This window comes from Drosophila bipectinata, chromosome 2L, assembly GCF_030179905.1.
Source record: "Drosophila bipectinata strain 14024-0381.07 chromosome 2L, DbipHiC1v2, whole genome shotgun sequence".
In the NCBI taxonomy this organism is placed as follows: domain Eukaryota; kingdom Metazoa; phylum Arthropoda; class Insecta; order Diptera; family Drosophilidae; genus Drosophila; species Drosophila bipectinata.
In genome coordinates this window covers 12,812,882-12,838,598 of record NC_091736.1, presented here as the reverse complement: position 1 = coordinate 12,838,598, position 25,717 = coordinate 12,812,882, and the positions used below count along the sequence as shown (strand labels likewise).

Here is a 25,717-nt window from a genome sequence, read left to right as displayed (position 1 = left end):
GAATATTTTTGCTACAAAATATTTAGCTACTAAATTGTCCGAGTCTTTTTGAAGTTTCCTTAGAATAGTGTGTATATATAACTGTGTGGTTTAATGAACTTTGAACGAATTTATTAACTTCTCGAATGAACTGAACACAAATACAGTTTTTGGGCGAATTCTCAGCGAATTGATAGAAAAGAAAACAAGTCTCTAGAGATTCCTCCGATTTGTAGCCTTAATCTGTAATCTCGATATGGAGTTTCTTTATTCGATATAACAAGGGATATGCTATTGAACCAGAAGATATGGCCTTTTCCTGCCAGTTTACGCGCAGTTTAACAGAGTTCACGTTTCGCCTAAGTTTAAGATTAGATATGCACAGCACCTTAACGGGAACAAACTAATGGACTGGTTCCACCCTTCACATTCTTTTGAAAATGCTTACAATTTGGGTATTGGAAGTGAAAACTGAAACCTGTCCATTTGACATTGATACATACATATTCATATACCCTAAATAATTATTTAAACTTAAGATCCTTGTAGCCAGAGCCTTAGACGCAGCTCTCTGGCACCCTCTGCGTCATTAGGCAATCCTTGATCGCATTGATGTTTATGTTGTCATCGAGGTCCTGCGACGAGTTGCACGATGTTGTGGCTGTCGTTGTGGAGTTTGAGTTTTTGGCCACGCCCACCACGCCCATGACGCTGCCCGAACTGCCGAGCAGCAGGTTAGAGCCAGAATGGTGCTGTTGCTGCTGATGATGGTGCGGGAGGTGGTGCTGCTGCTGTTGGTGGTGGTGGTGCCTGTTCAGGGTGGCGGTGTGGGTGCCTCCCCCTCCAGGCTGCTGGTGCAGTCGTCCGGTGGCATAGGCGTTTAGTATGTAGCCCCCACCACTGCCCAGGCCCGGGGGCAGGGTGCCTCCCACTCCGCTGCTGTGCATCGGCTGGAGGTGACCCGCAGCGGCCGCCAAGGTCGAGTTCGATGACAGGGAGGTGGGTGAACCGATGACCATGCCCCCAATTCCGAGGCCCAGCGGCTTGCCCAGCCCGCCCATTCCACTCAGCATGCTGCTGCTGGGCGATATGACGGTGCTGCTGCAGCCGCCCCCCGCCGCCGCCACGGCCGCCAGAAGTTGAGCCCGCTGGGCGTTGATTTGATTATAGGTGACAGTTGCGTTCGATGCATCGCCGGACAGCATCGTCGTTGTGGTCAGGGGCACCACCTGTAAGTAGGAGAAAATCTTGTCACTGATACACTTGGAAAATAAGGTTAAATGACCTTATGACTGTTAAGCTCAGTCATATACATACATACTATTAATTAGTAATCTTAAAAAGCCTTATTCAAAAGTTTTATTGCATTTTTAGCCTAACTTTGAGTAGCTTTTAAGGAAAATGCTTTACCAATTGGAAATATGGGGTGTGTATGGCTTATGTTTGATTTCCTTTCAATTTTCAATTAGTTGAATACAATAAAACATTGTCTTAGCACAACAAAACCCAGTCTTGGAACTTGATAGCCATTTGGCTATAAATTCATTTAACCATTTCTATGCCCAATTTTTATTGGAAACAAAAACAAGAAAGTCTGAATAAATGCCATAAAAATGCTAAATGAACATATTCAAAAAGTAACCAAGTTTAAGAATAAATGTAGCTATTAAAGAACGAGTGTCTCAATAAAAGAAAAATTTCAATTGAATGTACATTTTGTTGTGTGTAAAGAATATTGCATCGGAAGCCAATCAATTGGAAACGTCTCTGCCAGGAAATTCCTAAGTTTTCCACGTGAACGAAATGCAATCGAATAATTCTGTTTGCATTAGTTTTCCCTAGGAATTGTACAATTTTTTTGTAAATCATATAAAAGAAAACAAGTGGTATGTAATTTTCAAAAAATCCAACAAACTACTCCGTTTTAAACGTGTTTAGACCAAACGATATAAATTCGCACTCAACGGCCACAAAATGCTCGTCCACAATCCAATTATAGCAGAATGCTCATGCTTTGGAGAGAACTCCTAAAATCGGTGAGGCAGTGCTTTGTTGTTTGGCATTTTTATTCTGCTGGCTGGCAAAATGAAATGAAATTCTAATTGAAATCTCTCAATGCAATTTGCAGGTGACGGGTCAGCGGGATGGGCTGGTCGATGGTAGCTAGTATGGTAGATGGTGGCTGGTAGCTGGCAGCTTGCCGGTTTGTATGTTCGGCTGTTATGGTTGGCAATATTTAAAATTATTTAATTAACGAATTGAGTTATGCTGCTATTGCCCATTGGCCGGCAGGAGACGAGGCCAACAGCCTCCCTGGCTCAGCCCATACCGGTACACACGAACCACATTTTAAGCCCGCCTGGAATGGTAATTTAAATGTAATTGAAATCTGCGCAGCACAAATCCCATTTACAGAATGAAACAAAAATTCTCTTTCAGCCGAACTCCGGATGCGATTGGGGGCTCGGACTCAGATACTTTGTTATCTGGTGGTTGGAGGGGAGAAGGGAGGCTTTTCCGTGCATTGCGGAATGTGTGGGTGGGAATCGGGGGCGTAAAACCGCAGCGCTGGCTGATTTTCCAGATACTTCTGTTTCGGCTTTTTTTCTGCATTGCAAATTGGTTTCGGTTTGGGCCGAGGGATGAGGCTAATGTTTTTGGCCAGATTAGTGATATATATACATATATTCGCGGACTGGCAGTCAATTGGTCATGGTCGATGCATATGGCCATTTCCCGGCTCTAATCTCGTTCGCACAGCTTATGGTAATGGCTTTCGGGGATCTCGGCCGTTGTCAGCGCATAAAAGAGATATATACATGTATGTCTACATATATATTTGAATATTCATATGTGCAGAATCCAGGCAGGCAGGGGCAGCCCATAAATAAATTCTAATTGCGAACTTAATGAAATGAAAACAAATGTGTTTTGGCCAACACTCTAATCTCGGATGGTCGACAAAAAATTTATTCGCCAAAAAAAAATATGAAAAGTGCGCAAAAAAATTTAAAGTGGTTGTAAAATTTATTATTTCAAAGAGCTATGCCCATGTATGAGATTTAATTTACCAAATAAATGCAAAAGCTGTAGGGATAAACCAAAATTTACCTACGTTGAGCGGGTAAATGATATTACATTTTAAGTTTTTTAAAAATTTCACTGTGAGTGGAGACTGGCTCCTTTGCAGATTTTTCAGGCGAACTGCATATTGCATACTAAGCACCACTATTCCCACACCTGTTGCCAGCTTAAAAGCCACTCCATCCATCAGCAAAAAACAACAAGCTAAAACGAAAAAGTATCTATGGCTTGGGGAATCCGATACCTCAGCTCCGTGCTCAATACAAATGCGGAACAAAAATTGATTGATTACGCCCCACTCAACATGATATATTGTGTTTTAAAAATCTCGCAATTACCTCAGAGCCCGCCAGCCAAGCTGCACGTTATACCCCGATTTAGCCAATGGATTTTTATTTATAACCTGAGTGGCAGCGGACCGAGGAGGAGCCCAAGTGGGCGAGAAATTCGAAGATGCCCTGACAGTTTAAAAGCTTTTTTTAATATAGTATGGTGTTAGGGGAGCTTTTCGCCTCGGACCCTGACGTGCCAGAGGCTGAGTGTGGCAGCATGCTGAATGCCGTTTACCAGTCAGCCAGCTAGCCAGCTAGCCATCCAGCCAGCTACTCTCTGCTGCCTGTTTAGCAATTTGACAATTCCGGTAGTTGATTGCTTTCAGTGCACAGACCAGATTGCCAGGACAAAAGGACAGCGGGCTCACAAAGTCTGGGCCAGCAAATGCGAACCGCAACTGACAACTGACAGACGTTAAACTGTTCTCCTGAACTAGTCCGGCTGCCACCTGGACAACGGAAGTTCGAAGCTACAGGACTATGGAGTCCTAACTCCTGGAGTCCTGGCAACAAAACTTGCCAAATCAAATTGCATTAGCAAACCAAAAGCAAATGGGAAAAGGCAGGAAGAGCCATTGGCTATCCAACATGAATGTCTGTACAGAGGTGACACGTTTTAATTGTTCGGCAATCTATCAGATAGTGATGAGAACTGAAAGCTGTTCTTAAAAATTGATAAAGCTAACGATTCATTATAAATTTTTCCCATATCATACCCATCCTTTAAACAGGACCTACGTCAGTGTCTTTGGGTACTTACGTTGCCATTGGGCGACCACTTTGAGGAGCCTCCTCCCACGCCGCCCACTGATGTGGCTGATGCAAACTGATGGGCATCTGCGGCTGACACTGCCGTTCCTGATACGGATGCTGATGCGGCTGAGCTGACCGCGGATGCCACCACCGCGGTAGAGGTGCTGCTGCCAGTGGCGGTGCCGGCGGTGGTGCTCCCCACGTTCGAGGCATTGCTGCCACTGCTGCCGGCGCTGCCGCCACCAACTGCTTGATTGAAATTTATTGATGAGAAGCCACGTTTCGAGTGCCCAGTGGTATGTCCAGTGTCCAGGGTCCGGTGTTAGATTGGCGGGTTCCGTCGTTAAAAATATTTACGATTAAAAGGAAATTGCATTGGGTGATTGGATTGGATTGGTTTGGTTTCATTCAGTTTGGGTTTGTTTCGGTTGGGTTGGGTTGGCATGGAGTCCGTGGCATTGTTGTTGTGTTGATGAGATTGATTACGATTGCGGGTCACCAAAGAACAAAGAAGCCGGATGTGCAGATAGCGATTGCCATTGCGATTGCGATTGCGGGACACATGAAAGTAAATGTCAGAGAAGTGGCCATAAAATTTGATTAAAGTTTAATACTCAAAGTGCAGACTATAAAAAAGCAGCTTGACTCTCTCCGGTTACTTTGCCGGACACTTGACTCGCGGGCTTGGCATTAAGAAGCACGCCGAAATTAAGCAATTCCGTCAAGTCGCTGACCGGTTGCCCTATCTTACTGTTGGCCACATAAAAACCCGTGGCATCATTTCCACACACTCTCTCCCTGCCAACGTCCCTGCCAAGTGTCGCCACAAAGTGCCAGCCACTGCTTAAAATCTTACCGTATTGCGATGGTATTACGTCCGGATCACGTTCGTCCTCAACCAAATCCTCCGATGATTTCGTTTTTATGTCCGTGTGCTGCCATCGCGGTTTCTCCAAGTTACCGCCCTGAAAACGAATAATACGTACATTAATTGCTCTGAAAATATAAGAAATCCGGAGTACGGAACTCGCAACTTGGCCAACTCAACCCACCTTGAAGACATCGCCAGGTTGGGGCGTCACTCCCGCGGCGGTCGCCTTGTTGCCGTGATGGCGATTGCGGCGCAAATTGTGCACAAATGTCACCACGAATATTCGTATCGCGATAGCCACACCAATAATTATGATGGTCAGAACACTGCCGACAATCACCGGCGACAGTGTCAGGGTTACGTCGTCGTCTGTTGTTGTTATTTGCGTAATTACAGGTTGACAATCGGCGTTCATAAATCATCATCGGGTTTTAGATAGATTGCCATCGAGCCATCGCACAAACATATCCGCACATCAAATTGATTGCCGTTCGGAAGTGGTAGTTAAGACAGGAGAGCGGGATTCGGTTCGGATTCCGTGGCACGTTAAATTTGTCGACAATTGACGGTTTTATTTTTAGCCAAAAAAAAGCGTAGCATGAAAATGGAAAAGGCAGGACGATAAGTATGTCATAAGTGTGTCAATGTGTTGAGGCTATAAGAGCGTTTAATGATTAATTCGGCTGGAGGATGTTGGGATGGAAGGCAAAGACCGTGGGATAAGTCTTGGCTTAAATAACACTTTTAAGTGGTAACACCATGAGGGATGTTTGACTTAAAAATATGATGTATATATTTATGAAAACCCCATACTGATAAAATATTTATAAAAATAAAAAAAATATACATATATTTTCATGCTGTCCCACCGTTCAGTGTCTTGGAACCACCCACGACCATGTCATAAAGTAATTTTACACATATTTTACGCCATCGGTTGATGGCAGCAGTGGAGTGATGGGGCTGTAAGGAAACCTGTGGCTGGCATTTTGATTACGTAAGCACTGCAGATGACTGGCGGAGAGACCCACCTGTCAAGGAGCCCTGAATGTTGAAGCAGAGGCTGTGTAATGGTGCCTATTGCCTGCATGGGATTATTGCAGGCAAGGAAATCACAGGCCTAGCCCAAAGAAGCCGAACCAGATATAATTCTCGGCGTAGGCCCATCAGATGCGGGCTGCTCCTCACTTGTCAAGAGCACAGTACCGCCCACATACTCTCCAATATATGTATAGGCAGGCATCCCATCATAGCGCCTCCATCCTATCATCCTATCATCCTTCCATCCAAACCATCCTTCCATCCATCAATCATGGCAAATTGTGATGTTCGTTTTTCGGCGGCGCCATCTGGCGGCTGGTAGTGCCACTCACCTGTCTTGTAAGCTGTTGAGCCAATTATGAAATCGGGCAGCAGATAAGCGGCACTCCGGCCCTTCTGGTTGTACGAGTAGATGCGGAGCCGAAGCGAGTTGTTCTCCTGGACCATCATCGAGGTCAGGGTGTCCAGGTTCTCCAGCGAGAAGAGGGCCTCCTCGGCGTTGCTCAAATTGAATCTGCGGAATTGGACAGAAAGGATCAGAGTCGAGATGATTGCGAATTAAATCAAACGAAATGGCTAGGAAATCAACGGCATTAAGCCTTTAATCAAATGTGCGGCCAGAGCGAATGCCAATGCCGCAAATACTTTCTGGCAGCCCTTTTTCTTTTGGCATTTTTACGGGTTTTTCGTTTTCATGTTTTCCTAACCCCAGGCCTGCCAGGCCCCCATTCCTTTCCAGCACCCCCTTTTCCGCCAAAGAGGATATACGCTCTTCCAATCATGACCTCAATTTGAATTTGATGCCTTTGCCAGCGACTGCGGCTTTGACTTGTCCGCCCCATCTGCTCCTTTTCGATCTGGCGGAATCTTTTCTCCGGCAAGTTCTGAAATATTAGGGTTCAATGTCTATATATACATTTATTTTTTTTGCCAAACATTTGAACATTGATGACGATGTTTGTTGCGTTTCCGCTTTTCAATGAGGGTCTTATATTTTTCCCTTTTCTTTTCTTCGGTTTTGATTATGTCTTTGTTTTTAATAAGAAATATTTATTTGCCATATCCCCGAGCCGTATTCAACCCAAAATGTATATGGCACAAAATTTATTCGAAACGAAAAATAAAATCAAATGAAGACAGTCTCGCATAATGTTATGTTCGGCTATGAATTTGATTTGCCATTTACCATAAACATGTGCACACATTTAATATCCACTACGAATTCAATGGCTTGAGGGTCCATTTAAAGACAAACACATCCTACCCAAGAGCGGTCTGTTTCACGCCTAATTACACACCTACATCGAGTGCTATATACATATCTTATGAGGTGAAAGCACTTGAAATACATTCACGAGTGCCCTAGCTCCGGCTCCTGCCGTCCGATATAGTGCCTTGCCTGGTTTCCTCGAACTATTATTGAATAAAATGATGCTGGTATGTCTTTGTGGAGGTGTCAGGCTCAGAAACAGGACGTGTTCTCTATCTAAATGCGATTTTACGGAAGGGCGGGCCAGTCCTCGTTCATATGTACTGCCATCGATGCATATCTACTTACATCAGGAATATAAAGACTACTACTGGTAGCTATTTATACTAAATTAAAGTATGAATTAACTTTCAGCACCTGTGGAGTTTTTTTTTCTCCTTGGCCCTTGACATTCAATTCAAAAAAACTAAAAAAATTGAAACAAAGAGCAAAAATGATTAAAAAAATATGAGAGACCTCAACCCTTGGGAAGGCAAACTGCAAGAATTATGAGGTATACCATTTGGCTCTTTATTAGCCTTTCTTTTTCATTTCCAAAACTTTCTTAAATTGTAACATTCTTTCAAGTAAGGCAAAGACCAATACATATGAAACTAAGCCCTGAAGAAATGGAAACTAAACCGGCTTTATTTGATTAAAATTATGTTATGTGCTCCAACATTGCCACGAACTGCCCGAGGGTTAAGGCCTAAGCATATACATACATGCATACAATATGTGTATTCCCGAAACGATATGGAGCCATTTGTTTGACATATGCCCCGTATCTGCACTCGGGGTCAATCTGGCACCGCCCGGCTGCGCCCTTGCCGTGATTGACCCCCTTGTGCTGCCCCCAGCACCGGATATAAGCGGCTTAAAAGGAAGCCACAAGCGGAACGGGAACGTGGACTGGCCTAGGGGTCGTTGTAGTTATAGTTGATTAATAAGCTTACCTGGTGATGCCGGTGCGTGTTGAAAACATTTCGAGAACAAATATTTGCGGCAGGCCGCCGTCATAGCCCGGTATGCACTGTATGTCAACACTCAGTTCGGTGCGGTTGAAGACGGTACAATTGCTGACGGCATTCGGCAGTGCTGAAATCGGAATGGGATTTGCAATCCGCACACAGGCATCCGAACCATTTCCAACCAGGAATCAGATTTATGTTTGGTCCACGTTACGCAGGAAATTAACAAGCAGCACCACCGACAGTATTACCACCGGTAACAGCAACAGCAATAGCAACATCCACATCAGCAGCACATCCACATGAGGAAAAGTAAAAGGGGGCAACATGAGCATTTGTTCTTTTTCTGAATGAAATCCCCCGGCTTTCCGCCCCAAAATGCACAAAGCCCAATCTCTGGTTTTTTGGTTTTGTTGGTTTTTTTTGGGGTATGACTTCGCCTGTCCAGTTTTGGCCCGGTGTGTCTCCCAGGACTGAGTGCCGTGCCCTGTCTGTGTTTGCATGCGGCATTAACATGTTAAGGTCAAATTGCACGTAATCAGCAAAGCAACAGCAAACAGAAACGAGGGCAGCTCAAAAATAGGGTAGTAGTGGTCATGTTTAGCTTATACAAACCTCTTTTTTGGACTGACACAAGATAGTCGTCCTTTCTGGATAATCAAACTATCATTACTAAACCTTCTTTTCAAACGTGTGCCATACGATCTATTTTAGCTTATTTATAAGTAAACATTTTTGATCCCTTAATTGGATAATTTTAAAAATTCATAACATGAAAATTGTTTATTTTTTTTTAAAGCAAGATCTAGAAACCATTTCTCACCCTCGGCTATCCCAAAGAACCACAGAGATTGGACATGGCTTTCGAGGGCGTTTTCTCCCCAAGGATACTCACCGGCCAGGACCACTTGGAACAGACAGGGATGCTGCTGGGTGCCCACCTCGTTCGAGGCCCAGCACGACAGTGTGCCATAATCCTGCAAATACATATTTATTTATTATTTAAATTGCGGCTCTTGCTTAATTGCCCGGAGCAGCTTTCGGTCTCCGCTGTGGACACTCTCCCGTCGTGCGATTATATATATACATATATAAGGTTCTATACGGTGGGGAATCAGAATGTTTACCTGATCTGTGACTGGTGTGTACTTTAAAATGCTGCGGCTGCCATTCACGCTGAATCGTTCACTGCCCACGTCCAGAGTTTCGCCCGAGTTGTTGAATTTCCAACGAAATGTCCTGCGAAATATTTGTGCACATGTGTGAGTAAGTTGCGTTGACATTTTGACAGAAGTCTGTGTGTGCGGAAGGCAGAAGGAGAGCGACAGGACACGCCAAGTAAAAGAGGATGGGTCAGGATGGTGAGTGAGTGAAGCATGTTTGCAAAGTTCTCCATTTTTAAAATAACTCGTTAAAATATTAAAGGTTAAACGCACATACGTCTGAAATCGTCACCGGCAGCCCAAAGGCCTGTCCTTCAGAGCCGTTTAAAAGGTTAATTATCTTTGGCATATTCGGTTGGACGCCTTTCCATCTTCCCAGTGCGAAAATAAACGTAAATCAATATACCCACGAATCCATTTTAAAATCGACAAGAAGAGAGGTAAATTAAATCAATAATTGACAGTAAAATCACAGACCGTTGAGGGACGTTGGTAAATTTATTTTCTTTCGTTTATGGTTGATAAAAGTAAAGTTTTGTCATAAATATTCTCTATCTTGTCCTGTTATTTTGATTATCAAATAAATTAATTAAATATTTCATCAAATAGCAAAGAAAGAAAGCAAATACTAGCTCAGTCTAATCGTTTCAAATCCCTCAAAATGCTAGCAAAAATTTCTGCAACAGTTTTGATTAAATTTTTAATACATTAACAAGCTGAAGAAATACATTTTTTTTCGCTGCCGCTTGTCAGGCATTTAAATGCTGATAAATTAACTTGTCGCACCCGACGCCCCTGTGCGTCCTTTCCACAGGAGACCAGCCTGTAAGCTGGCAGCAGCTTTTTAATGCTCGCAGACCTTCGTTGTCTGCTCAGATGTTTTCCATTCCCGGCAAGAGCAGCCACAACAATTACACGGCGCCGCAGCTGCCTTGGCCTCGGTTTCGGCCTCGCATATTTTCCGCCGGCTAATGATTAATTATTTTAGCATAAAGCGTCAGCTCAAGACGCAGCCCGGCAGCAACGAAAAAAATTGAAATTAAATACAGGACATGACAGAGGCAACGCAAAAGCGGCCAAGACAGACGCACTCAGACAGCAAGGACTAAGGATGAGTGGCAGTTGGCCGGAGTCTCGGTGTGGTGTGGTGGCCTCATTAAAAAAACATTAAAGTGGGCAGCATCCATGCTGACCGTCTAAATCCCTCTAGCCGGAAAGAGAATGCCAAAGCCAGTTGCACATTTAAAATGAATTAAAATCAACTATTTAAAGTGCATGGGAAAAAAATTACATTCCTAAATGGTAAATAAAAACGAAGATAAAAGAGAAAATTCAAGGGGATGAACACAAACCAAAAGAACAAAAAAAAAATAACAAAATATTGTTAAATTTTCTCACATTTCCTACAAAATAAACAGCATTTTCCGCTACGCACATCCACGCCGGCACACACAATCACAATCATTTGTCAATTTTGCAAACTTCCTTTCAACAGGAAACCGGAAGCAATCGCCTACAACGCAGCAAAAAACCTTCATGATGGGGACGAAGGCGGGCTATGGGTGTTCGGTTAGGGGTTCTGTAAGGGGGGATGAGCCGGAAGCTTCCCAAAGATTTTTTGTTTAAACTTACCGTGGTGGGGGGTCTGCCTGAATTTCGCACACAATCTCAACCGTCTCGTCCTTTGAGGCGCCAATTAATATTACGCGGTCGGAGTGCTTGCAAATGGGGGTGTCTGTAATGAGAAAATTACGATAAGTTCAGGGCCATGGTATAAGCTCGACATGGTGATACCATAACCGATGATTTTTAATAAATTCAGTGTCTGGAAAATTTTTCCTTTAATATATATTCAAAATATATTTATGAGCTATGTAACAGCTGGGCTGATTAGCATAAAAATTTATTATCCCTAAAACTAGACACTTCCGCATTCCTTTCACCTGTTGATGTGACTAACCAGATCCCCTATCGGCTCCAGGACATTAAAATGTTGTGAAAATCGTCGGGAAATGAGCCAAAGTATTTGCCTTTGTGTGGGCGTGGGCGTGGCATGTGAAAAACGCACAAAAGTGATTTAGACAGCAGGGAGACCGTCAGAAGGCGCGACGCCTCCACATCAGTCAGTTAGTCAGTCGACAAGGGATCGAAAACACTGGAAAAAGGGGTCCTTGGGGTCACAGGGGGGGGTCTTATTTGAAAAGCTTTCGAGTGACGGTCCCCTGTTCTCGTTCACGGGAAATTAATTAATGTGGCAACATGATTTAGTACTTCCCAGGTAAATAGGCGTTCCATAAATGTTAAAGGATTATTAGCTGACAGCACACGTGGCGTATGCGTAATTTGCTGTCGTCGGCGAACCCACCCACCCATCTTTCTCACTCCGTCACAGTTACTTCCTCTTTCGGCTCCCCCAGCCCTTGTGGTACATCCGCCTGGCACATTTTGGATGGGAAACTTGAATTTCTGATGAATTGTTTATCTTCAAAAATGTACACAAAAACCAAGGGGCGTAATTAATTAGCCGGAAAATTACGCCCAATTCGGGTATCCTTGTTGTTTCTCTTGTGGACTTAAATATTATGTATTTTGGATATAGAATGGGAAAGAATGTGGAATGATTAGTTGGTAGCTTTGCTAATTAAGCAGTACTTGAGGAGTGTTATGGGAAAGTTGAAACTGACCTACATATATGTGTATGGTTGGAATATGTGGGAAGTATTCCCAGAAAAAGCAACAGGTTTGTATAAGTTAAACCAAATTAAAGCATACTATTGTTTGGCTGATTTATTTATTTTTTTGTTATTTGTTTAAAATCAATAGCATAGTTTCGGCTTTATAGTTTTACATTTCATTAACGTTTCAATTATTAGAAACAGAAAACATGAATACACTTGGAATGTTTGAAGTTAAAACACAGAAGCCTATTTAAAATTTAATCAATTCTCATGGTTTTAAAATCGTTGAAATTTCTTCTAATTACACTCACAAGCTTTATTAACTTTTTCAGTGATTAAGTGGCATTCCCGATCCAATGTTTCTCAGTGCAGCCAGTGTAAAAGGCAACATCCTTTGCTCCTTTGCTGCAATGGCGGCGCACTCCATTTAATTTATGACTGGCAGCAATGCGCCTGTCAGGCTGTATGTGAGAGTATCTGTGTGGGGAACTGAGGCTGGGGCAGCAATTTGTATGGCTCAAAGAACGGGGCAAACGGGGGCTAGGAACTTGCAACTTGCAAGTGTAGGTACATGTGTATCACTCCAAAACAGACCCCAGCCGCAGTTGGAAATCGCTAGACTAAGCCACTAGTACGCCTGGCTCATTACGAGCCACGTAATCATCATCATCATCCATACAGAACGTAGTGCTCCTCATCAGGCGAGGCGTCTGTCAAATTGCTTAAATTCAAGCGGGGATCGAGAGGAGGTTGGCTCGGCAGCAGCTACATTTCGCGGGCTGTTAAATTGAAGCATAATTCCGCCAGCAGCCGGCTGGAGAGCGGCAGCCTGCGATGAAATATGGCCGAAGCCAACGCATGTGGCAAGCATATGAAAGGCGGAACAGCGGCAAACAAACGGAGAAGCCAAGGAAAATGTTGTATTTATGCAAAAAGCGGAATGAAAAATATTTTTTCCCCAGCCTTGACGTGCAACTGCGCCAAGACTCCCAGGCTTGTGTTGTAAAATGAAAACGGACCGAGCTCAGCTAAAGCTGCCTGCTATACTATACATACATAAGTATGAAAAAAGCGAAAAATAAATATGTACAGCCGGAGAAGAAAAAAGAAAATTGCAATACATCAAATGAGTCGTGGATATAGTAGGGGGGGTTTAGTCGAGGGATGACAACTGCGACGGCTGCAGCTCTGACTTTATGATAAGAAAACAGAAAACAGACGAGCTCCGAGTGTCAGACAAGGGCCAAACAAGGAGCCGGGTAGTGCCATGCCCCCAGATAGATGATGCATTCAAACAAAGTGGCGCTTGGCAAATTTATGCTTAAAATCGCTGATGCATCACAACAGTCCGGAATCCAGAGTCTGCTCCAACGACTCACAGGATCTTTGTATTTTTGAAGTAATATCTCTAGGCTAGTCATACTCACATTTCACCCGCAGTGGCAACTGATTGCTGACCGTCTCTCCCTCGTCGTTGATGGCACTGCATGCGTAGTTTCCAGCATAGTGCTTTGTGATCTTCTGCAGCACCAGGCTCTGGTTGGAGCGGATGACACGGGCCGACGTATTGTGCTCCAAGTGAATGCCCTAAAAAGCATAACAAAATCCATATAAAATAAACCAATCTAGAAATATAAGTAGAGAAGCTAAATCTAGTCTATATACTTGTCTATCAATGCTGTTCATGGGATACCCCATTGTAGGTATACCCCAAAAGCCTAAAATAAAATTTTCAAATCTGGATGCTGTATGGATTGTATTGCCAATCATTTGTTCAAACCTTCCAAACTGTTAATCTATGCATAAATCAGAACTAATTCAGTAATGGATCATTCAGCTAGGAGCACTAAAATCTAAAATCCGTTCTATAACCACTCGAGTTCGAATTTCAATTTGCCAAAATCCGCTAAGCGCTTCCGAAAAGCAAAAATTCCAGCCACCCACCAGACACACTCGCATCGACCCACCCACCCACATTGGACCATACTCTCACCCAGGGGGGCAGGAAGCGAGAACGGATGATAGTGGGATCTGGGAGGGATTGCGGGGAAATATGGGAACTTGGCCTGAGTGATTGGCAAGCGAATGCGGACTGCAGTTGAGCGACGGCAAATCAATGCCGCAAATCCCAAAACTATTTTACCCAAAATGGCACATCGTCAAGCCACGGACCACCCTCTTGCCTCTTGCCTCTTCACCACTAACCGGCTCACAAGCACTTTCGACCAAATACACACAGACACACACACAAACACACGGAGACCACAAGAATTGAAATGAGCAAATGTGGCACAGGCCAGGTTGCATGCATCATGACATCATCGGCGGCGTCTCCCAGAGCAGCCACCTCAACGCATACGCAACCTGCCTTGTTATTGACACTTAAACAGAAATGAATGCACGGTGCCAGCCAAGCAGATAGCCTGGGGATGCCTTTCAGTGGTTCAGTCCGGAGACCGGAGACCAGACATCGGAGAACGGAGACCGGAGTTCCTATTCCCGCTGTCCGGGCTCCGGAATCCCAGCATCAAATGGATTCGATTGGATCGAATGGGGAACGAATGCCAGGTCCCGGGCTATCCTTCTCTTTTCGGCTCCAGCTCAGGCGACCTACATTATGCAACCACAACAGTTTCCGCCACTGAGGATTCGATTGTACGTGACACTCGAAGTAAACATCGTCGCCTTCCTTGATATCATCCGGTGTCAAAGTTGAGCCCAAGCGTAACGCCACCAGGGGAGGATCTGGAAAGAGGAGCAAAAGAGCAAGTCAATTAGCCAATAATTGAGAAGATGGTATCTGTAGGTTTGTAAAGAAAGTATATATCATGTTTGGTTTAAAATATTAAATTAATTGTAGTTTTAATTAAAAGTTATTCTATGTTGTTCCTCTGGCTAGTTGAGGTTGAGATGGCTGGAGGAGTATCGGGTATCTTATATTCCCTGCTCTCCTATATTCATATCTTAAATTATTTCAAACTTTATAAGATGAGTAAATAAAATCAAGGCAGTAGCTAAGAGCTTCCTGGACTCACTCTTAAATCTATCCAGTTTATTCATACATCCCATCCGACATGATGTCTATATATAACTCTTCTCCACCATCATTGCCCTTAGCCCATATAGCGCACACTGTCATGATCAAGCTTATTTAATAGTTTTTGCAAATATGAGCGATTTAGAGCAATAACTGGAACAAAGTGAAGCATCAGCCAAGAGTTATGACGACACAACCCGAAATGTCCCGCCCATCGACGACCGCTGTTTGCCAACATGTGTTGCCGCTTAAGTCGTTTGAATTTGCTTAACGAGCCACAAACTTTGCAACAAACAGAGACCAACAGCGACAAGGCTAACCGGATCCGGGATTCCGGACCCAGACAACACCAGTCCCGACCAAAACCATGACCAGAGAACCAGGCTAAGAACCAAAGTCGGCAGAAGGACAAGAACCAGCTCGAGTATGGGTGTTGGTACGAGAGGGGCGCGCACGTGCCAACCTTAATATTGTTGAGTTATTGGCGGCCAAAACCAAACGCCGACAGTCAAGAGTTGGGCCAACCCAAACCGTAGCTAAAGCCAAAAAGTTCCCTTCCGCCAACTGAAAACTTTAGAATGGCCTGGAAAACTTTTGGCCCAGCCTGGGGTGGCACTTTTCTCCACTGGCATGCCGCGGCACTCAGCCCACTTGTCCCCACTTTGCCAGCCAGCCAGCCATCCAGGCGTCTGCCAATCAGGCAAAGTGCCCAAAGGGCTGCGAAAACTCTTTCGCCAAGAAAGTCGCGTCGCGTATTTCCGCACACATGTTGCAGGCCATTTTTGTGATTATCATTTACCGTTGCTGCCACCTTGGTTCCGGCCGGGTCCCAGCTCCTTTTACTTTTGGCCCAAACGGCCATCGATCGATATAACGGAGCGCTAGTCAACGGTTTCTCAGAATTTATGTGCAAATGAAGGCTGCCTTATTAGGCCGATTGCCTCGCGGATTTCGCAAAGTCTTGATTTAAATATTTAAGATTTTTTGGGGTATAAATTTAAGCTTAAAAAAATATAAGAAATGGCGTTCAAATGGGTTGTGGGTTACATAAGTATGAGTATGCGTTACATAATAGATTATTTTAAGGTTATGGTCAGAAGAACATAACATTTTCCAACACTTATCAGGGGCTTTTTTAGTACATTTTGAATTATATTTTTGCTAAATCATGACTAGTAGCTTTTGGTAAAAAAAAAAAATCAAGTAGTCTGTGGAAAATGACTTGCAATTTAATAAGAGCTCCGAACAAGAAAAATATTCTTCATTCGGAAAGAAGTTCTTGCATGGAACACGTCGTATAATTTCAATAAAGTGAAATAAATCCAGTAAATAATAATTATTGTGAAAAAGTTATTAAAGTGCATAAATTTAAAAACAGGAAAATAATGCCGGCCAGATCAAGGGCAAGTGGCTCTGGTAGAGGAGGAAGAAGTGCCAATGTGGCGAACGATCAGGCAAGTATGATAACAAATGAAGAGAGTCTGCAAGTGGCCGGGCCACCAAAGAGGGCTGGTAGAAAGACCCGCAAACCTCCAGAGCCGGTGGTAGATTCCCCCGAACCCGCCGCAGCTCCTGCGAAGAGGAGCTACAAGCGGAAGAGGTCGCAGACGAGCGCCAATAGTTCGGAACCCTCCGAAGTGGAAGCTAAACGAAAGCCCCGAGTCTATGCAAGTCGCAAGAAAAAAGATTCTTCAAATCCCCCAGGGATTGGGGGATTGGAGGATGAGGCTGAGAAGCCTCCATCCAAGGATGAGGCTGAGAAGCCTATCTGGTCGGCTCCACCTAAGGAGGAGGCTGAAAAGCCTGTCTGGTCGATTGCATCCAAGGATGAGGCTGAAAAGCCTATCCAGTCCACGACGTCCAAGGATGAGGCTGAGAAGCCAGTCTGGTCGATTCCATCCCAGGATGAGGCTGAAAAGCCTGTCCAGTCGAGAAGCTCTAGAGGAAGGGGAAGAGGAAGAGGAAGAGGAAGTAGTAGTGCGCCGCAGAGAACTCGCCGAAGCTACACTAGGAAGACTAAAGCTAACCAAGAAGAGGTAACTCCTTCCACTTCTTCGAAGGCCATTGGCGCAGTTATATCTGGTGAGGTGAGTGAACAAGCGACCTGGTCTGTGCTGGATACCAACATCAACAAGGGTAATATAATCAATGCGAATCTACCCATGAATATGCCAAGCTGTAACCAGGTATGAAAGCAATTATTGAAAATGTAGTTGAAAAGAACATTTTTTTTTAAAGAAAGAATTTTACAGGAAAATGTCTTAATGGAAAGGACTTTCATGGAAAACGTCCAACAAAACCTTGTCAACCCAATTCAGATGAAAGTCACCCCTACAGAGAGAAAGAAGAGGGTTTCCAAAAGATCTATTAAAAATGATCTGGTAGAGATCGAGGCCAAGGATACAAAGCCAGACATATCACAACCTATGCCGGAAGCGTCTGATAAACCAGAAGAAGAGCTAGTTCCGAAAAAAAGACGCACTCGAAGATCCCAAAAAAAAGACGAACCAGAGAAGCTTTCGGGACTGAATGGCGGCACTGATTCTACAATCGGCTTGGATAATTCCTATCGCAGTGAGTTGCCTTCTACCTCTGGACGGAAAACACGCGGTCGCAAGGATGTCAAGCCAGTGGATGCTCAAGCCCTTAACAACACCCGGGATCTTATGCGTCTAGCTGAAGCTGATTCCTGCTCCATGTACAAAACTAAGTACGAAGCAGAGACACCAAAGTTCAACTTCAACCCGAATGAAATCAAAATCGAAAGAGCGGAAGATTATCCGTTGCACAAGCAAGGTGATCCTTCATTAGAGACTTCTGGAGCTTTATATGCAGGGCTGGACAATTCCTATCTCAATGATTTGCCTACTACCTCTGGGCAGAAAACACGCGGTCGCAAGGATGTCAAGCCAGTGGATACTCAAGCCCTTAACAACAACCGGGACCTAATGCGCCTAGCCGAAGCTGATTCCTGCTCCATGTACAAAACAAAGTACGAAGCAGAGACACCAAAGTTCAACTTCAACCCGAATGAAATCAAAATCGAAAGACCGGAGGAATATCCGTTGGACAAGCAAGGTGATCCTTCATTAGACACTTTTGGAGCCCTAAATGCAGGGTTCAACAATTCCTTTCACAATGAGCTGCCTACCACCTCTGGAAGGAAGAGACGCGGTCGCAAGGATGTCAAGCCAGTGGATACTCAAGACCTTAACAACACCCGGGGCCTAATGCGCCTAGCCGAAGCTGTTTCCTGCTCCATGTACAAAACTAAGTACGAAGCAGACTTCAACCCGAATGACATCAAAATCGAAAGAGCGGAGGAACCTGTTAAACCCACCCATCCGTTGGACAAGCAAGGGGATCCTTCATTAGACACTTCTGGAGCTTTATATGCAGGGTTGGACAATTCCTATCTCAATGATTTGCCTACTACCTCTGGGCAGAAAACACGCGGTCGCAAGGATGTCAAGCCAGTGGATACTCAAGCCCTTAACAACAACCGGGACCTAATGCGCCTAGCCGAAGCTGATTCCTGCTCCATGTACAAAACAAAGTACGAAGCAGAGACACCAAAGTTCAACTTCAACCCGAATGAAATCAAAATCGAAAGAGCGGAAGATTATCCGTTGCACAAGCAAGGGGATCCTTCATTAGACACTTCTGGAGCTTTATATGCAGGGCTGGACAATTCCTATTACAATGATTTGCCTACTACCTCTGGACAGAAAACACGCGGTCGCAAGGATGTCAAAACGGTGGATACTCAAGCCCTTAACAACACCCGGGGCCTAATGCGCCTAGCCGAAGCTGTTTCCTGCTCCATGTACAAAACTAAGTACGAAGCAGACTTCAACCCGAATGACATCAAAATCGAAAGAGCGGAGGAACCTGTTAAACCCACCCATCCGTTGGACAAGCAAGGGGATCCTTCATTAGACACTTCTGGAGCTTTATATGCAGGGCTGGACAATTCCTATCTCAATGATTTGCCTACTACCTCTGGACAGAAAACATGCGGTCGCAAGGATCTCAAGCCAGTGGATGCTCAAGCCCTTAACAACACCCGGGATCTTATGCGTCTAGCTGAAGCTGATTCCTGCTCCATGTACAAAACAAAGTACGAAGCAGAGACACCAAAGTTCAACTTCAACCCGAATGAAATCAAAATCGAAAGAGCGGAAGATTATCCGTTGCACAAGCTAGGGGATCCTTCATTAGACACTTCTGGAGCTTTATATGCAGGGCTGGACAATTCCTATCTCAATGATTTGCCTACTACCTCTGGACAGAAAACATGCGGTCGCAAGGATCTCAAGCCAGTGGATGCTCAAGCCCTTAACAACACCCGGGATCTTATGCGTCTAGCAGAAACTGATTCCTGCTCCATGTACAAAACTAAGTACGAACCAGACTTCAACCCGAATGACATCAAAATCGAAAGAGCAGAGGAAACTGTTAAGCCCGTCGAAACCACCCCTCCGTTGGACAAACAAACGCATCCTTCATTAGACACTATTGCAGCCATAGATGCGGTCCTGGACAATTCCTATCTCAATGATTTGCCTATTACCTCTGGACGGAAGAAACGCGGTCGCAAGGATGTCAAGCCAGTGGATACTCAAGCCCTTAAGACCAAACGGGATCTGATGCGTCTAGCCGAAGCTGATTCCTGCTCCATGTACAAAACTAAGTACGAACCAGAGCCACCAAAGTCCACTTTCAACCTGAATGACATCCAAATCGATATGGCGGAGGAACCTGCTAAACCTGTGAATACCACCCCTTCGTTGGACAAGCAAACCCATCCTTCATTAGACACTATTGCAGCCATAGATGCGGTGCTGGACAATTCCTATAACAATGAGTTGCCTTCTACCTCTGGACGGAAGAAACGCGGTCGAAAGGATGTCAAGCCAGTGGATACTCAAGCCCTTAACACCAAACGGGATCTGATGCGTCTAGCCGAAGCTGATTCCTGCTCCATGTACAAAACTAAGTACGAACCAGAGCCACCAAAGTCCACTTTCAACCTGAATGACATCCAAATCGATATGGCGGAGGAACCAGAAAAGCCCGTGAATATCACGCATCCGTTGGACATGCAAGAGGATGACCCTCCATCCGATTCTTTTGCAGCCCTAGATGCGGAGCTGGATCAAATTTTCCGGGAGGTCACTGAAAGTGAACCAGGCTCTAATCCTAGTCCCGTTGATAAAGACTTCGCCTTGGAATTCGAGCTAGAGCCACCAAGTACCGAGGACATAGACGCTCGGCTGGAGGCTGAACTCAAGTCACTTATGCCCGACGAGGATGTGACTTCAGGGCAAGTCTCGACATCAAATACGTTCCAAGTACAAATACCGTCGCCTAGGCAACCGGCCACAGATGAAGATATCGAAGCACGTCTGCAAGCGGAACTAGACTCATTGCCCATGATTGAAGCCGATCCTAGCGAGCCTGACGAGTCTCTGGATGACATCCTCAGCTCGATCTTTAATGAAGTGCAGGCTGTACCTCCTAAGGCTACACCTATGGCTGGTGTCCCCGCATCCATGGCTGTAACTTCCGCACCTAGGATTGCTGCCCCCATACATAAGGATGCTGTCCCCGCACCTATGGATGTAGACCCCGCACCTATGATTACTTTCACCACATCTAGGATTGCGGCCCCCGAACCTATAGCTGCTGTCCCCGCACCTAGGATTGCTGCCCCCACACCATTGGTTGCTACCCCTAACCCTGACTCAATGGGACTACCAGTTGAGGGCTCCGGTCGTGCAGATTGCAGTTCCGTTAACGTTATGAGGAACGCTCCGGCTGCTGTAACCTTGTCCAGGGCGCCGATACATCAGCGTGGCGGCGTGGTCCCTCAGTTGCCGATGATCACGCGACTGCATAATGTTCAGGGCGAGGATATATCGGTCTCCTACACCACAGGACCAGACGGTCTTGTGACCAATGTGGCCATGGTGCAACCGCTGTCGGAGCCCGACAGGCCGGTCCAAGACATGAAAAAAAAGGAACTGCCAAGCCTTACGGCCAGCCAGCTGCATACGATTTTGCAGACCTCCAAGCCGTACTTGACCCTGCCGATGACCATGGCCGGCTGTCCAAACATCCGAGGGCGAGGTCGAGACTTAGTCAACCGAGTCATTCTGGCCAACGAGCAGGCCGTGGAGGACGAGGAAGTCGATTACGAGGAGATCGGCGTAGCAGACACTTTCGCGGAGTACTGGCCCAGCAAGCTCAAGGTTGGGGTGGCCCACCCGGATCCTGTTGTGGAGACTGCGACTCTGTCATCAGTCGAGTTTCCCGATATTACATACAAACTTTCCTTACCGGAACGTACTACGTCCTCGCTGAGTGCCCTTCAGTTGGAAGCGGTGGTATACGCGTGCCAGGCTCACGAGAAAATCCTTCCCAGTGGCGAGCGAGCCGGATTTCTCCTGGGCGACGGCGCCGGAGTGGGTAAGGGCCGAACCATTGCCAGCATTATATATGACAATTACCTGAAGGGCAGGAAACGAGCTCTCTGGATTTCCGTATCGAACGACCTGAAATTTGACGCCGAAAGAGACTTCCACGACATAGGAGCTTTGGACAAAATCGATCTCTGTTCTATAAGTAAATTCCGGTACAGTCGCATAGACTCTGATGAAAACGACAACTTTAAACGGGGGGTGATATTCTGTACATATACCGCTCTTATTGGTGAGTCCTTAACAAGCAGTAGTAAATACAGAACCCGTTTAAAACAAATCACCAGATGGCTGGGGAAGAAATTCAATGGCGTGATCGTCTTCGACGAGTGCCATAAGGCCAAGAATCTGAGCCTGATGAACGTCGGAAAATCCACCAAGACTGGCACCACTGTGCTGCAACTGCAAAAGGTGCTGCCCAACGCCCGGGTGGTCTACGCCTCCGCCACGGGAGCCAGTGAGCCTCGAAACATGGCCTATATGGTGCGTCTGGGATTGTGGGGACCTGGAACTGCCTACCCAGACTTTTACGAATTCGTCAACACGGTGGAGAAACGAGGCATAGGTGCCATGGAGATCGTCGCCATGGATATGAAACTGAGGGGAACCTACATATCCCGCCAGCTGAGCTTCAGGGACGTGAGCTTCCGCATCGAGGAGGTGCCTATGTCAAAGGATTTCCGGAAGGTTTATAACTTGGCCGCCGAACTGTGGGCCGAAATCAACAAAAAGTTCCAAAAAGCCTGCAGGCTGATGTGCGTCGAAAGTCGAGTACAGAAGATTATAACATGCCAGTTCTGGTGCGCCCATCAAAGGTTCTTTAAAAACCTGTGTATTGCCGCGAAGGTGAACCACGTGGTCAGGATGACGCGCCAGGCGACGCGAATGGGCAAGGCGGTGGTCATCGGCCTGCAGTCGACCGGAGAGTCGCGCACCTTGGAACACTTGGAGCGACATCATGGAAAGCTAAACTCATTTGTTTCCACATCGAAGATGATCATACAGTCGTTCGTGGAGAAGCACTTCCCGGCTCCCAAGCGTGACTCCTTCCATCATCTGCTGAACACAGGGGAATTCGTGCCAGAGTCCCGTTCACGACCACCAGGTCCCAAAAAGGCCAGGATGAATCCAGACTGGTTCGATGACGATATGGATGCAGAGGCTGGCGAGAGCGATATTGAGATGTACGAGAACAGCTGGATCTCTGAGGATGAGCGTAAGGCAGGACGAAAGCGTCGTGGCAGGCCCCCAAAGGTCGAAAAGGGTAAGTTTTTATCTTTTTTTTAATGAGATTTATAAATTTTATATCCATGTTTTATTTCAGCGGAGAAAATGACGATGCAGGAACGCATCTTGCAGCATTTGTGCAACAATATGCGGGATCAGGACAACGAAGACGATACCAACTACAATATCGACAATACCAAGCCGCAGAAGGCCAACATCACAGAACGTGATGTGGAACGATGTATTTGTTCACGGGAGGTACTACTGGAGAAGATCGAGGTCTTGGGCCGTCGCATGCCACCCAATACGCTGGACAAGCTGATCTCGGATCTGGGTGGACCCACCAAGGTGGCGGAAATGACCGGACGACGTGGACGCGTGGTGCGTACCGAGTACGATGGCTACAAGTATGAGCCTCGCTGTGAGAGTGATACCTCAACGGATGTGGTGAATTATCGGGAGAAGCAGCGCTTCATGAACGGCAGCAAGCACGTGGCCATTATTTCCGAAGCCGCCTCGAGTGGCATCTCCTTGCAGAGCGACAAACGGGTGTCCAACCAGCGACGTCGTCTGCACATCACCCTGGAGCTGCCGTGGAGCGCCGATCGGGCCATCCAGCAGTTTGGTCGGACACATCGCTCCAACCAGGTCAACTCGCCGGAGTACGTGTTTGTCATCACCGACTTGGCTGGCGAGCGACGCTTCGCCTCGACGGTGGCCAAGCGCCTGGAAAGCCTGGGAGCCCTCACCCAGGGTGATAGACGAGCCACCGATGCCAGGGATCTGTCCCAGTTCAATATCGACAACAGCATTGGCCGCAGTGCCCTAGAGAATGTCATGCAACAGCTGACCGGCGACAAGACCCTGGACATCTCGCACTTGCCCACCAACTACAAGGGCGACTTTGCCCAAGACTGCGCCAGGGCTATGGCCGGAGTGGGCATGTTGAATGTTCGGGAAGAGAACAAGACCAAGATTTACACCGTGGAGAAGGACAGCAACAACATTCCCAAGTTTCTTAATCGCATTCTCGGCTGCCGCGTCGAGATCCAGAATGCGCTCTTCAAGTTCTTCCTGGACAAGATGTACTCCCAGATTTTGCAAATGAAACGCTCGGGACGCTTTGATCTCGGCATTCTCGACCTGGACGCCCACGGGGCAAGTGTCAAATCGATCAAGCTGATGAAATTCACTCGCAAGCATTCCACAGGAGAGGCAGCCACTGAACTGCACACCGTTAAGGTGGAGAGAGGCATGTCCTTTGAAATCGCCGTGGCCAAGTGAGTATTAATTTTTAAATAAAACTGAAATTAATTTCTAATTCTTGCAGGTTCCGCAAGGACGCCCGTCAAGATCACGACGGCTTCTATGTGCTGAAGCAGTTGCGGCGCAACAAGAACTCTTCAATCTTGTGTCTCCCGGCCCCGTCTAATCCGAGGGATAATCCTCCTCCGCCGACCACACCCAACAAGATTAACTTACAGATCTACCGCCCGAACACCGGGCCTCAAGTGCGCTTGGAGACCCTTGGCTCCATTAACAATCGCTACGTACGAGTTTCTCCGGACGTGGCTCGCCCCTTTTGGCAGGAGCAGTATGATACGTGCCTAGATCACTGCTCTCACTCTTACTGGAACCGGTACTGTCCCAATCCCGTGACCTGCGAGGTGGGCCTTCGAATCCGCACCTACCACGTTCTCTCGGGCCTTATGCTGCCCATCTGGGACCGAATTGAGCAGATCGTTGAGACAAATGGACACAAAATACAGATCATTCGGGTCAAAACGGATGTAAAAAAGAAGATCGTAGGCACCGTGGTGCCGCACACCGTCTACGATGCCCTGGTGGCCGATTTGTCCACCGATTCATTGGTGGAAAGCTTCACCCCACCCACATTTAAAACACTCGATTGCGCAAGCTCCTCCAGTGAGCTAGCGCCACTTTAAAAATATCAACTCAAATTGTGGCATTCAGCGCAATACATATTGCGTTAGCTCTGGCTTTTTTCAAATGCCAGGCACGCTCCGGCATCCTCCAGCTACCATACAACATCCTACAGCGAGCTACCAGCATCCAGAAGGCACCGCGGAGCAGAAGCAGCCCGGCCATAAACAACAGCAACAAAGACACATACTGGAAGACACTTACAGCTCGTATGCGTGCGAATGTGATTCATACATATGCACTGAAGAAAAATACTTACTCTTCAATATTGTATTCTTAAAATTTAATTTTGTTTGCTAATTTGTTTTACATTTGGTTTCTAATATTGTTAATGTTCGGCTTACTTCAACTGTTACATTTTACAATTGGATTAATTAAGCATTCACATCTAAAAACAACTTCTTGTATTCTTAATAAAAAATTAAGCAGGACTGATACTATAGCCCTTTCAATCAAAGATTAAACACTATGCGGACTGGACCCTTTATGTTTTTCTCAGAATACGCAATATTACTTCCCTTTCAAAGTCGGTTCCTTTATCAGAAAAATATCCCTTTTCCTTCAAATTTTAATAATTTTTTTCTTCAACTGCACCATTTCTGGCTCTGCAGTGCACTCTTGGGGGAATCTGTAGAGCGTCTGTGATTGCATTCCATGTTTTGTCTTGTTTCCATTGCTAGGAGACCAACTAAGGCTCCCGCGCTCAGTAACATTATAAATTTTAAAACGAGCATGTCACACACTCGCTCTTTCCACTCACATACCAGATATAAACAAAATTATACAATGGGAGGGATTGGAGGGGACTGGGGCTTCGAATGGGGCATAAAGCATGTCCAAATGGCCTTGGCAAATGTCGTGCCTAAGGAGCCAAAACGCAGTTGGCATAATAACTCACGCGTGATG

General features: G+C 45.8%; 2 protein-coding genes across 2 annotated transcripts in view; one reads left to right on the top strand and one right to left on the bottom strand.

Annotated features, from left to right (window-relative positions):
- Positions 1-461: 461 nt before the first annotated feature.
- The window catches only part of side-II (sidestep II), a 56,586-nt gene continuing 31,330 nt past the window's right edge, over positions 462-25,717 (bottom strand). Inside the window, exons 9-19 of the mRNA XM_070276816.1 lie at positions 14,736-14,866; positions 13,549-13,708; positions 11,076-11,178; positions 9,408-9,519; positions 9,176-9,257; positions 8,266-8,407; positions 6,393-6,574; positions 5,201-5,388; positions 5,005-5,113; positions 4,156-4,394; positions 462-1,208 (exon numbers count right to left, since the gene is read on the bottom strand). Of these exons, the coding sequence (XP_070132917.1) occupies positions 537-1,208; positions 4,156-4,394; positions 5,005-5,113; positions 5,201-5,388; positions 6,393-6,574; positions 8,266-8,407; positions 9,176-9,257; positions 9,408-9,519; positions 11,076-11,178; positions 13,549-13,708; positions 14,736-14,866 (2,120 nt within the window). The 3' untranslated portion in view covers positions 462-536. The remainder of the gene's footprint in view (positions 1,209-4,155; positions 4,395-5,004; positions 5,114-5,200; positions 5,389-6,392; positions 6,575-8,265; positions 8,408-9,175; positions 9,258-9,407; positions 9,520-11,075; positions 11,179-13,548; positions 13,709-14,735; positions 14,867-25,717) is intronic.
- Positions 16,397-25,291, top strand: LOC108125263 (uncharacterized). Its single transcript, XM_043212583.2, has 4 exons — positions 16,397-17,344; positions 17,411-22,904; positions 22,965-24,147; positions 24,198-25,291. The coding sequence occupies exons 1-4, from the start codon at positions 16,544-16,546 to the stop codon at positions 24,811-24,813; spliced, it is 8,094 nt and encodes a 2,697-aa protein (XP_043068518.2). The 5' UTR covers positions 16,397-16,543; the 3' UTR covers positions 24,814-25,291.

What these genes read in the sequence shown, in the direction of transcription:
- LOC108125263 (XM_043212583.2), top strand. Translation starts at nt 16,544, where the DNA reads ATGCCGGCCAGATCAAGGGCAAGTGGCTCTGGTAGAGGAGGAAGAAGT. An exon ending in GCCCCCAAAGGTCGAAAAGG is followed by an intron (nt 22,905 to 22,964) that starts GTAAGTTTTTAT and finishes GTTTTATTTCAG; the next exon opens with CGGAGAAAATGACGATGCAG. An exon ending in TTTGAAATCGCCGTGGCCAA is followed by an intron (nt 24,148 to 24,197) that starts GTGAGTATTAAT and finishes TAATTCTTGCAG; the next exon opens with GTTCCGCAAGGACGCCCGTC.